The sequence below is a fragment of the Hyalella azteca genome, unplaced genomic scaffold, assembly GCF_000764305.2.
Source record: "Hyalella azteca isolate HAZT.00-mixed unplaced genomic scaffold, Hazt_2.0.2 contig6160, whole genome shotgun sequence".
NCBI lineage: Eukaryota > Metazoa > Arthropoda > Malacostraca > Amphipoda > Hyalellidae > Hyalella > Hyalella azteca.
Genome location: NW_025936328.1, coordinates 631,496 through 645,696, shown reverse-complemented (window position 1 = coordinate 645,696; position 14,201 = coordinate 631,496). Strand labels below are relative to the sequence as shown.

Genomic DNA, 14,201 nt, shown 5'->3' with positions numbered 1-14,201 from the left:
GATCGATAAATATTTTCGATACCACTGCAGCAACAAATGATTATGAGAAGGGAAACTTTACCGATAGTATGACGCTAATACCATATTGTTATCGAACTTTCACGTGATGCCCCTCCCCCAAACTATAATAGAGCTTTCTAAACGATCGATTTCCAGTTGCACATCATGGCTTACAAGTATATGGATTACATTATACCACTTCGTTTCAGATGAAATTACTCCAAACGAGGGGAATAAAAAGTCAGTTCACGAAGAACATGTACTGCCATTTACTTCTTTGCAGCAGTCTTTCCAGACTTCTTCTTTGCCTCAAGGGCAGCAACTTTCTTCATTCGCTTCAGGTGCTTTTTCTTGGGCAAGACTTTGTTGACGGCCTTAAAAGCAGCGGCGGTGCCGGCAGGTGCTGGCCCGTGCCCCTTCTTGAACCTGGGATTCTTGGGGTTCTTGCCCTTGTATGTAGCTCGCTTCTTGAGCCCAGGGTTAGCCTTCTTGATCTCGCGGTGCAGCTTCTTCCTCTTCTCAGCCAAGCGGATGTTCTTGGCGTGGCGCTGTCGGCGGATCTTCTTAAGCTCGGCAACCTTGGCGGCGTATTCGGGGGTGGACTTCCAGATGGCCTTCACAGCCTTCAGCTTTTCGGCGCGAGTCAAGATCTTCTTCTCGGACTTGGCTGCCTCCTGTGCGCAAAAGGCAAATCGGTTTATATGAAGTTTCTCTCAAATCAAATAGAAACTTATATGGGAAAAATAATCCAAAGCAGTTCCTTTAAGTTACTAAATAGGCATAAATGTTGTCTGTGGCAACATTCAAGATATTGACTATCAATTTCGTACCAAAAGAGAGTTAGGTTCGTTAGATAACGCCTCCAATCATAAAAACATGCTAGACTATATAAACCTAAAGAAAAAATAACCTCAATTCAACCATCGATTAAGTTCAGACCATTTCAAATCAATTGCAGTTCAATTGAATAGAAAACATCTGGATGATCAGCAAGAGGAACAAAAAAAAAGTCAAAGGAAATAAGGAAGAAACAAAGTAAACACCGACCAGTCTGTGCTTTAGTTTCTTGGCCTCCTTGAGAGCGACAGCACGAGCCTGCACAGCACGAGCTTCCTTCTTCTGCACAGCGGCGTAGGGGTTGAGCTGCAGCAGAGCGCGGTAGTTGCGAAGCGGGTTCAGTTTAGTTTTGGCGAGAGGACGATGGAATCTGCCCAGAGACAAAAGTGTCAAGTGTGATGAAACGTGGAAACGATTATATGTGATATCTAGTCTAAAATAGGATATTAATACTTTCTGAGATTCAATTGTCATTATGAATCCAATAAAATCCACTAAAAAATAAACAAATCGCTCAACTGGACAACTTTCCGAGTGTTGCATGCACCACTGCAGGTCTTTAAAGATTATAAAATACCAACTCCATAAGAAAATACTTCAACACTTCTCTTATTTTGAATAACAACGAGTAACTTAGGTGCGTATATTTATAATAGTAAACACAAAATTATTATAGTCCATGAAGTTGCTTGCACACAAGATCCGTAAACAAAAAGAACAAGATTGAGGCAGTAATTACCTCGGGGTGCGGAGATGGCGCTGGATCTCAGGGTGTTTGAGGACCTTCATGAGGTCAGCAGTGTTCATGATGCTCTGCGGGAGGTTGAAGTCCTTCTTCACCGCCGACTTCTTGGTGTACGTTCCGAAAATGCTATCAAGCTTTTGGAAAGCTGATTCAGTCCAGATACAGAACCTGAAAAAAAATTATTCTAGTTTCACAAAACATTCTTATATTCATCGAAATCTACAATTATTTACACTACTAATACTTCTACGGTCAATGCTACGAGAACTTTACCAGGCAAATTGCTTTCTCAAGCCACCAAGCAATCACACGCATTCAGTCGCTTGAAATCTAATCCAAGCACATCTTAGCACAGAGATCCAATATCCAATGAATAGTTGCTGCTGTATCTAACCTGCCAACATGTCCACCAGGAGCGAGCTGCAGGAGGTTGAGGCGGTCCACACAGATGGTCTCAACGCCGGGGATGTTACGGAATGCAAGGCTCAGTCCCTGGTTCTTGTCGTAGATGATGAGGGGTCCACGACGCTGAACGCGGCGGCGGTTCCTCATCTTACCTTTGCCCGCACGCTGGCGCTGACTCTTGTACACTTTCAGCACATCAGACCAGGCCTTGTGCTTCTTCAGGAAAGCTACAGCTTCCTAGAACAGATTTTAAAAATGGCCTTGTGATTCATTGCTTGCGACTTGACCGGAAGTTAAGCGATCGACGATTCTGTGCAACCCGGAATCCTATAGTATTCCCAATTGTTAATTATTGTGACCTATTGAAAAAATGTATTACTACTAATATATGCATGAAGACAAATATGGTTATCAAGGTGAAGCCTAATCTTGACATTCTCATAGTAAAAAGAATATTAGGGACACAGCTTTAGTCGTAATCAAGAATGTGTTTTGCTTCCAACCTTAGTCTTGGATATTTCCTGCAGCTTGTCTTCAACCACTAGGGGGACCTCACGGGTCTTCTGGATCTGGTGCCCCTTGGACATGACGAGGGCAGGCGAGCCGGTGGCAGCAATGGCAGAGCACACTGCAAACCTCTTCTGGCCAATGTTGACCTTGCGATGCCAGCGCCTCCACACCTTAAAACATAATTGATATAATATTTAATGACACATCCCTTGTGGACCTGCACAACAACAAATATGTCAACATTAAATCCGACTCAATATAATGAGGTAAATAAATGACAATTTACTTTATATTAGGCCAGTTTCCATTTGATAAAGATTATTTATGAGCCAAAATGTAAGTAATTTCTATAAATGAAGTCAGAGATTATAAAAGATGCTCACCTTGGTGGGAGCAAACATGTGCCCACCACGACACATGTTACCGAAAGCACCCTGACCAGAGCGGTGGGTACCTCCACCTCGCACACGAGGGATACGAGCAACAGCTCGGCCAGTGCCCCATGACTCAGCACTTGTCTGGTGACCTGCTCGTGAAATGTCCATCAATAATTCAGGATAAAAATAAAATACTATGACTGAACGATCATATGGATGGTTTCCTGATTTAAGAGATAAATAACTGAAATAAAATCTAAATAGCTCCACATAACCAGATTTACTGAATGAACTAGTTCTTTCAAAGCCTTGAACTGGATCAACTTCACATTTACCTTAGTGACCAGTCAACTGCATATGCAAAGAATTATATTGAATATAAACTAAAGAAATTACTAATGAACATCAAGAAATTTCCGCAAAAGGATCTGAATTAACAGAACAGAGGAACAGCTGGAAGTAATTTTCACTAAAAAATAAACATTTTTGAGGAATCGTCAGTGTAAAATTGTGTGATTACAGACAATAAAAAAGAATGATTAAACACAAGAGGAAATGTTTAGGGATACAATTTGGCAATGATATTACATGAATAATTACCAAACAGAATGACAGAATAATTACACCTGAAATTTCTGATAAGATAACAACCACAACACTATAAAAAAAGTTGAATGTGAGAATGGAACCACATTCTAAGCAGCCCATTCTAGACATCAGAATTTATTTGCTTCTGAAGACTCCTACTCACCAGCCTTGTGGCTCACAGCATACGGCATGCGCCTGTTCTTGCGGATGAGCTCAAAAGTATGGGAGACAATATCGTCTCTCACAGGGGCAGTGAAGACCCGAGGGAGCTTCACCTCCTTCACACATTTTGTCTGGTCGCCAAAACTGTATATCGACACAACGTTGCGGTCGTTTGTTGATGCCTGAAAAATACTCAAGGTTAGACAACAGATATTTACAATACAATATCAATTTGAAAACCAAGTTAAAGTGACCCGAAAGAAGTTCAGTATTAAATTCTTATTTCTAACTTTCCCTAGTTACAATCCATGATAATAAAAGAATAAATTGAATATCAAATAGAATTAATATCATGTCGCAAGTTTAGAACAAGATTTGCCATGGCACGTGTTTTCAGTTATGTAGGAACAGCATAAACTTTTAGCACCATACCACAACCTCCATTTAACACTTTGACACTAATTGCTCATTTGCCTAACTTCCCAAAATGACAAACAAATTCAACCACTAGTAGCATTATAAAATATACACAATAAAGATTTAATTATTTTTTTACCCTATCCTTTTTGAAAGCTATAAAATATAAATTATATATATACAGCCATAAAAAATTCAAATATTTTATTAGCCAATAGTTGGAAAGTTGATGGCAAAAACAATGATGCCAGCATAAGTCAGAATTCCAAATTTGAACACTAATCAGCACAGTTACGAGGACCTCCAAAACTTGAATTGAACAGATCTACAGAGACCACTGACCCGCTAAAAACTGTATATATATCAGTATTGAACTTCAACCAGTCAATGACACAAGTTACAATTGTACTTGAATGGCTTGGGTCTATTAGAAAAATCTGTTTAATAACGAGTCAGAATCTTTTGCAAATTTTGAGGCCAGTGTAAGAAACTATACTTTCCACCACAGTTTGGGATTTGAAAAGCAAGACAAGTTTTACTGAAAAATTATAAGCATTTTCTTTTACATTTGGCAGATATTTAGGAACTGCTCCAGTTAACAGGCTATATAAATCTTGAATTGATGAGCCACCATTTCTAGAATTCCTCCCTGATTGCTGGCAAGCATGTTTCTGAGGAAGTCTATCAACAGATTTATCCCTAATTGCCTTGCGTTTGCAGGAAAATGCCTTTCATTTCTAATAACCTCCTTAGAAAAATACCCACAAATCTCGCAGTCTTGTCTGTCAAGATACTCGCCACGTAAGATCTATTCTTGTATCAATAATGTTTGAGTGGGTTTGATAAAAAATAATTAGGAAGGTCATCAAGAAAACTAAGTGTTCATTTTTTCATTGCCAACACATAACACTTTTTTCAGTGTTAGAAATGAAGTGTGCTCATGTCCAACGTTCAAAATCAGTGTTCCACAAGCTACAGAGGTGGGAGGTACACAAGCTTTCTGCAACAACTCACAAGTCATTTCATGTAGTTGTGCAGTGGCAGGCAATGAACTCGAAGACAATGAGATAAAAAAAACTAATACAACAAATAAACTTTGATAAAGAAGACAGCAATGGCCCTCAAGACCAAAAATTTGGTTGTTTGATTTTGATTAGGAAACCATCTATATTAATGGCTGGTAAAATAATCAATGCGTGTTAGATGGAAGGCATCTAATAAATGCCTACACAGAATTTAGGGCAGAAATCATTGACCACAAGGTTGTAGCATGGCTGCCCATGGCACAATGACCCAAAGCATTTAGGGTTAAATAGCTATGGAACTTCTCAGTAGATTTTTTTAAAAATATATCGACACTTGCATGAAAACAAATGCCTATGACTTGAACTATGAAAATTTGTCTAACAATTATAATCTTGATGATTTTTGTGATGACTACAATTGCTTCATCTTGTACTTTCATTTCATTTTTTGTACTGTTTTTAAACAGGGTTGCCAGACGATCATTTTTTCCAGACAAATTCTGTGATTTAGTTTTTCTCAATTGTGTTGGCCAGCTAAAATTTATGATAGGGGTACTTCCTAATTAAATTTTGAATTCTGCAAAAAAAAATAAATGGAATTTTTATAGTGGAACCCACAAATAAACTAGTATATATTGAGTCATCAGCCTTTTTTGGTCTTTTTTGTTCTCAGATTTGGCTGATTTTAGGCAACCTGAATTCTGTACCACTACATCCTGGAGAAATACATTTCGTGGTATGCATATGTACCACTTCGGAATCAAACTGTCAACATGTTAATACAGCAATAATATAAATTAGTACTATCTCTTGATGAATTCCCACAGCAGATTTCACCTATAATAGCCAGTTCTGGAATAACACACCCAATGTAAGCATGATACATGAAAAAACAGTTCATTATTGATTCAATGATCCATGATAGGTTCTTGTCTACTTATTCTGACTCAATTTTTCAGACACAAAGGTTGACCAAAGTCTCGTTTGCAAGTTGCAACTATGTGCAAGGAATATTATATATACTGAACTTGATAAATAATATTGATGGAAATTTAGGTGTGCTAAATTTAGACAGCTGGTCAATGATCAAATTGGTCATGACTAATTTTTGTGGTCCACTATCACATGGAAATTCTAAAGCTGTGACAAATATGGCTTGGAAGTTTCTGTTTCAATTGAATATTGTTTGGATAGGGTAAACGCGGTATATTCCGACATCGTGGGTAATTCCAACACCTCTCTAGTTATTCCTTTATATTAAGCTTTGTTTTAGTTCCATGCGTTCGTTGATGGTTGAAATAGCGACGTCATACATTTGCGCGTCAAACTACTGCCAAAACACTAGGTCTGGGCCATCTAGCAGGAAAATGTTGAGATCCAGAGAGAGACGGTGCATGCCACCCAATGAGATCATCAAAAAATGTGTCAAAGTTGACAGTTGACCTTGCTCTACCAAATAGTGATAAACTGTTTGAGTAGAAAGAATGTTATGGTTTGAGACTTTTAAATACGTCTGTGAATATATTAGGAATCCTTTAAGTATACTTGTATTTGCTGATTTCAAGTGGTAAATAAATTTATAGATGATTAAGTTGAGAAATGGATTTAGACAAATAAAAACTAATTCCGACACAACTTGAATTGGACACACACAGCTCGTTCAAAGCTGTGTGCAAAAAATAAGATTTTCCTAATTAAAAGCTTAATAACTGTTAATTAAAAGCCAAATTAAGTAGTGCTCAATATTCAATAGTGTTCTAATTCGAAGCCATGTCGTATTCCAATACAGCTCACACAGCGATCAGAATTTGCACACGTGGATATCGGAATAACATATTAGTACAATTTGAAGCGCGGTCAGAATTTGTCTCACCACGTACCAAATATAGTCACACACAGTGTTGCAATATAGGAATTTGGTAGGTTTGCATTCTAAAGGCTTTTAAATAAATATGGCAACATTTTGTGACATTTCATCTTTGCTGATGCGTATTGCGGTGTTTTGAGAGTCACGTAAAGCAAACGGAACTCGAGTAACGCATACAGTTATTTTTTCAAAGTTTTTCATTTCTTGATGCGTCGTTAATGTGTCGGAATATACCGCGTTTACCCTATAAGCCCTATGGGTTTTCCAGCACATAACATTTCAAGAGTCCTAACTCCTAAGTGACATTTATTTGATGTCACAAATTGATTTGATCATTTTTGCTGTTAAATTTCACTGTAAAATTTGTTACAATTGTAGTCCTGAGCCATTTGGCCAATCTTGAACAGTAAGCAACATAGTGACAAAGCAGAGTTTTTTTAGACTCTTCCGCAAGTTCATTTTTGAGTCCTGTAAGTAGACCAGTAAAGTAGGGTAAACGCGGTATATTCCGACATTGTAGGTAATTCCGTCACTTCTCTAGTTTTTCCTTTATATCAAGCTTTGTTTTAGTTCCATGCGTTCATTGATGGTTGAAATGGTGACGTCATACATTTGCATGTCGAAATACTGCAAAAACACTAGGTCTTGACCATCTAGCGGGAAAATATTGAGATCCAAAGAGAGACAATGCATGCCACCTGGTGAGATCATCGAAAAATGTGTCAAATTTGACAGTTGACCTTGCTCTACCAAATAGTGAATAACTGTTTTTATAGGAAGAATATTATGGTTTGAGACTTTTAAATACGTCTGTGAGACTGTGAATATATTAGGAATCCTTTAAGTAAACTTGTATTTGCTGATTTCAAGTCGTAAATAAATTAATAGATGATTAAGTTGAGTGATGGATTTAGACCCATCACAACTAATTCCGACACAACTTGAATTGGACACACACAGATCGTTCCAAGCTTTGTACAAAAAAAAATCAAAATTTGCTTAATTAAAAGCCTAATAGCTGTTAATTAAAACGTAATTAAGTAGTGTTCAATATTCGTTAGTATTCTAATTCAAAGCCGTGTTGTATCCCAATACAGCTCACACAGCGAACGGAATTCAAATACGTTGATGTCAGCATTACGTATCGGTTAAATTTGAAGCGCTGAGGCCCCATAGGCATAGTGACAAACCAGAGATTTTCTAGAATCAGTTCATTTTTAATTTCCTCATTTACTCAAGACTTAGACCAATTCCTTATGTATGATAATGCTGGTATCTATGATACTTTACTGGCCTACTTTAGACTAGCTACTTATAGGAATCAAAAATGAACTTGAGGGAGATTCTAAAAAAGTCTCTGCTTTGCCACTATGGCGCTGACGCAATACGACTCACCACGTGTCGAATATTGCCACACAGTGACGGAATATAGGGATTTGGTAGGTTTCCATTCTAAAGGCTTTTTAATAAATATGGCAACATTTTGTGACGTTTCATCATTGCTGACGCGTAGTGAAGTGTTTTGAGAGTTACGTGAAGGCAACAGAACTTACATAACGCATACGTTTTTTTTATAGTTTTTCATTTCTCGATGCGTCCTTAATGTGTCGGAATATACCGCGTTTACCCTATCATGGATACCAACATTATCATACTTAAGAAAATGGTTTAAATCTTGAGTTATTGAGGAAATTAAAAATGAACTGATTCCAAAGGAGCTCTGGTTCAGGATGGAATTCTAATTTCGAAGGTTCATATATTATTTCGATCCACCAAGACCACTTTTTTGATCCAACATCGTTATTTGAGGCAAAAAATGAACTTCTTAAAAGCTTATAACATGTACGCTAACTTGCTCAGTTTCTATAAAGTACCTAATCACTTGGAAGTTGCAAGTCTGCACCTTTCACTCAACAATTAAAATTAGACTTATAAAAAGTATTAGTTGAAAATTTGTCTCTTAAGTTGACCGCAATGAACTAAACTTCATTAAGTAATCATTAGGCAGAGTTTTTCATCATGCACACTAAACACGCAATTCAGAGTTCAGACGAGCCGAACTTCATATCACGTGAGCTAACGTGCTACTGAATTGAATTGCTTCTTTCCCGCTAACGGTGATCTAGCGGGATGATCAATCGTATACATAATTCGTATACAGTTGTATACGAATTACGAATTAACTAATCGTTTGTATACTTAATGCAAGAGAATGAATAATTATGTTGTTTCTGATCAAACAAATGAAAACTTTTTCTGTTTCTGATCAAACAAACGAAAACTTCTGATCAAACGAACGAAAACTTCTGATTAAACGAACGAAAACTTCTGATCAAACGAATGAAAACTTCTGATCAAACGAATGAAAACTTCTGATCAAACGAATGAAAACTTCTGATCAAACGAATGAAAACTTCTGATCAAACGAATGAAAACGACTTAGAATTCTAATACGGATCGTTAATTTTAACATCGTATTTCCAAAAATCAATTAGCCTATTGCATTTATTTCAATTGAAAAACATCCTTTTACATAAAAAACAACGAATTTTTTCTTACAGCTCCTCCGGAATGAGGAATGAATGCTCCTCATATTGACAAATGACGATCTTACTCTTATGGCTAAAAATTTTAAATTGAATGATTTTGTCATTTCAAAGACTCCATTGATTACAGAAATTTATTTTTTGGAAGTGTATTCAAGAAAAGTTTCTGAAATAGTAGAAACATTTCCATTATCATTCTGAAATAGAAGCGTCATTTCCGTTCTTATATATAAACAGGATTAATAAAATACCTATCAAATCCATCCAATGTCATTCAATTTGTGATGTATGAACAACAGTTTTACTTTGATTCCTATGATGCTCATTTTTACCGGTTGAAGCTGTAGAATTAAATTAAATTAAAAAATTAAATAAAATAAAATTTTACTAAATCAAAATGTATTATTTAATACACTAGATGGTACAGCAATCCCTTGATTAACGCGGTTAATTAATCCCCAAGTTTTGCCATGTTAAGCGAAACGGCGCTAATCAAACTTAAGAATATATGGGAATAATTATAATGAATCCTCAAAAATAGCAAAGTTACATAATAATTTTTTTCCACTAAAATTCATCATATTTTTTTCTAAATAATAAGGGAAATAAATAAAAGAAATGCGAATGAATTAACATTCATTTTTTACTGAAAAATGAATCTAATTTCAATTGCACAGTAGTATTAGATTTCTTTCTCTCCTTAGATTTAGATTTCTTCCCTTTTTGTCCATAATTTTGACGGTAATTCATCAAGGAAAATTATGTAGTTTGATATAAATGAGCAGTAGATATGGCAGCAATCTTGACCAGTTGAAGGCTAACAAGTAACTAGAGCACCGGCATGGCACACTTACAGGCGAATGTTGCCGAACTCGACCATTCGAGCTATGAACGAGACAAGGTGCGGTTAAACCAACTCTGTAGTCGGCACAAGTGCCTACGGAACGGGACCTTATTTAAAGAATTATTGGCTGAAATTCATAAAGTAACAATATTTGGCTAATTTTTCCCAAAAGTTGTAACAAAAGTAACAACATAAGATCTAATAAGCAAAAAGTAACACTTTTGTTATGAACGTAACACCTCTGGCTAGAGGCGGGAAAATGATGCGTTGTGAAAAAAAGTTGCGCTAGTCAAAACTGGCACCGCGTAGATCAGTGTGGAATTCTGTATAGGTAATATATTCTCATGTCAATATAAGAAAACGTATCGAAATACCAACCCTACCACCGCTGACCGCATTACACCACCTTCCACTGCAATGAAAATTTATAAACTGAGCTCATTGGGACCTACCGTGCTTCCGAAATCGCGTGTGGTTTGAAATCCAATCCCGTGTTGCCAACGACGAATCAAGTTAACTAGTCGTTTATCTGTAGGCTAGCGGACACATTTTTGCAATGAATACGTTCTAAAATAAAAATAAAACACATCCAGAATCGTAAAAAGTTCTCACGATTGGACAATACTAACAAAGTTTTCGATATCACACAAAAGTATGAGATAAATGTCCACTTTTCCAAGGCGTACATTCACATGGTGTTTCCACGATCATATCTGACATGGCGGCGTCACAGGCATAGCTTTTGGTCATGTCAAGTTCGATTTCACAATAATTAGACTTGATCCACATTCCATACTGACATTTAAATGATGGAAATTTGGTTTAAATTATAAATACCAATTGATACGCTGTCTCTTATACACATCTAGATGTGTATAAGAGACAGCTACTGCATTATATAAAGTAGCTGCTCACATCCGCATCGTAGGACGGTAGGAGACGGAACTGTTAGCGTGCAATGTGGAGTTGAAGGAGGCGCGATGTATGCAGTAATTCAGTACACTAAAACAATTTAGGTGTTTATTTTCTACGCTCAAGGATAAAGGCAACGTAATGAGTAATATTTTTTTAGACGAAATTGAGATGTTAATTGTTTAAATGATGAATTGTGAAAACATAGCAATTCCGCAAGAATGTTCAAGATCTCTTACAAAATCCGTGCAATGGCGGTTCGGTGTAATTCCGTGAGAATTTTGAAAAGCAGTACTCCTGATCATTGCCTTAAATTTCCAATCGGGGTTGGTAGCAAGCATTGAAAACATCTGCCTTTAGGGCCGCAACTAGAGAGGTTTCCCGCCATTTCTGAAACCGCGAGATTTCCGTCAGATGAATTACCTCCTATCCAAATGTTAACAAAAGTGCGATATCGAGCCGCGAGATTCCAAATGTATTGAAAATTTGTCATGTTGAAGCCGCGAGATTTCAGAAACAAATAGAAAAATTCCAATCCTGACTTGGTAGTAGTTCTCAGGCAAACTGAGGCAATGACTGATCAAAATTGCATTCTACCTAGCCTATATAGGAAGGTAAATTCATAGTGGCAAACCAGAGCTTTTTTAGAATCAGTACCTAGGTAATTAAAGTATTAAACCTTAACCCTTCTGCAGTGGTTGCATGGATTGCAGATGCCAATTCTGGAACATGAGCAGAATTTTCTCAAAGTTGAGGGTACCTAGAAACAAGTACCTAGGCTAACAACTGATTCAGCCTTGTATAAGGTTGGAGATTGGTTGCATATTAGGCTAGGCCTAGGTACCTTAATAGGTAAAATTGCATATTAAATAGGTACCTTCGTACCTAGGTATGTCATTTTTCTCATTACTGAAGAAATTAAGAAGATCCAAAAGAACACGTGAAATTGCCCAGTTTCATTGGCATTTTCATTCAATTCACAGGTGGATCCTCCTGCCAAAAATTCCAGTTAGGATACAGAAACTGTAGATGCAAAATCATCTAAGGCTAGCCCTATCCTACAGGTACAACTACAAGATACTATGGAACTTTCTAAGTTTAATTTAATACCTCGGTATATTATTTATTGATTTATGAAAAGGTGAAGGATGAAAAAATACTATTAAATATCAAGATTACCCCTAATAAATCAAAGCATAAACTTATTAGGTTTCAATGCAAGGTAGCTATGGTCGATGCACCAGCGATTCGTAGCTACAACAGTTCACAAGATTTCAGGCGGCTTGTCCCCTCAACATTCACTATAAACACAAATACTCATCGATAGATAATTCACAATTCAATAAAATATTCACCATTTTGACAATTTCTATAATAATATTTCTAAAACATAAAATTTCAAGAGGTGCACACTCACCATTTTCCCTAACCTACACTTCACATCAACACGAAGTAGAAAACTTTCGGCACCGAATGTTGCCAGATGAATACTCAGGAATAAATTTTCACACGTTGGTGTGATGAATACTGAAACGACCGTAGCTTTTATCACATAAAGAAAATGGATACAATTTTTCCTCATTTATAATTTTTAGGAATTGAACATTTTCAGCAATTGATTCACAAGTTAGATATGAGGAATATCTCTAATTTGACTTCTGTAGATGTACGTTAGTTACAGGGATGCATTGGATATGAGGTGTTTATTTCTTTTTTGTTGATAATTTATTGCGAACTAAAAATGATTTATGGAGATGAGAAATATGTTCGTTCATTTCAGTCTCCAAGCCAATAAAGTTAAAAATTTTACACTAAAAGAACGGATGCGTGCCATTATCCATTGTTATTTTCCAATTGTGTCGCACTTTCAAAAGATATGGATGTAAATTTGAATTTTTTATAATAAAAAATGTAGTATTTTTGACAAATTGGGTTGAGCGCCTGAACTGGAGTCACAAACTTCAATTTGAAAGCATAGTCGGAGCAAAGAAAAACAGTAATAAAATCTAAACTCCTTTATTGCGAGGGTTTTATACCTACCACCGCTATTTTCTTCACTGGACAGCCAGGAATGCTGATTTAGGCGAGAAAATATAACTAGAAACGTTGCAATGCGTAAGGAGTCAATTTGGACATGATAAAAAGATTACCGATAGTGACAAAAGAGGATCACCTTTATGATGCCGCATTACATTATCTTCAATACTGCTTAATCTGCAAAAATTCATTTGAGTGGTAATTTAATTGATAGAAGATTGCCGCTTAGACCAAAGAATAACTATTATGTCAAATATGCACTCATTCCATTCGCGGGGTAATTCAACAAACTGGGAGGAGAGACGGGATTGCATGATAATTATGGTGGAATAAAAAATAAACATAATGAACGAATTTTAATTCAAACAAATAAAACAAATACAATGAATGCTGTGCGTTTTGAAAGGAAAAGGCAACAACGGTGGAGAACCTAAATATATAATTTTTTAACCCACTGCATTGCCATCACATATTATTAAACTAAGAATCCTTGAAGATAATTTAAAGCAAATCAATGGCTTGTCTAGTTAGGAACAATGATGAGCCATAATAGCAAACAATATCACTACATACGTCAAAGGATAATTTCTACAAAACAAATCAAATCACACTTGACTGAAAGCAAAGACTTCAATTAAAGATGTCATTATTACAAACGGTCAGCAGTGACTGACTACCTCCTCTCTGACCGAAGTCTTATGTCACTAAGTATATTAGTGGCGAGTTCATCACATATATTGAAAATGTCTTCTGATCGTCGGTTCGTGCCATAGTGACGAAATTTAGTAATTTTATCGAACATTTTTGATTAATATTGGTTTCAGCAATTACTTCAGGATAAGTATATAGGGTGCCAGAGCATGTAAATAAATGCAATATTAAATAGAATCGTGACGCAGGAAAAACAATGGGGAGAGTTCAATCGTTTG

The 14,201-nt window shown here is 36.5% G+C and overlaps 1 protein-coding gene across 1 annotated transcript; it reads right to left on the bottom strand.

Annotated features, from left to right (window-relative positions):
* Positions 1-245: 245 nt before the first annotated feature.
* On the bottom strand, positions 246-12,735 carry LOC108670192 (60S ribosomal protein L4-A). Its single transcript, XM_018157659.2, has 8 exons — positions 12,653-12,735; positions 3,626-3,806; positions 2,881-3,023; positions 2,491-2,667; positions 1,977-2,224; positions 1,577-1,750; positions 1,048-1,207; positions 246-674 (listed from the first exon to the last, which is right to left on the bottom strand). Exons 1-8 carry the CDS (start codon positions 12,653-12,655, stop codon positions 270-272), a joined length of 1,491 nt encoding a protein of 496 aa, XP_018013148.1. The 5' UTR covers positions 12,656-12,735; the 3' UTR covers positions 246-269.
* Positions 12,736-14,201: the final 1,466 nt, after the last annotated feature.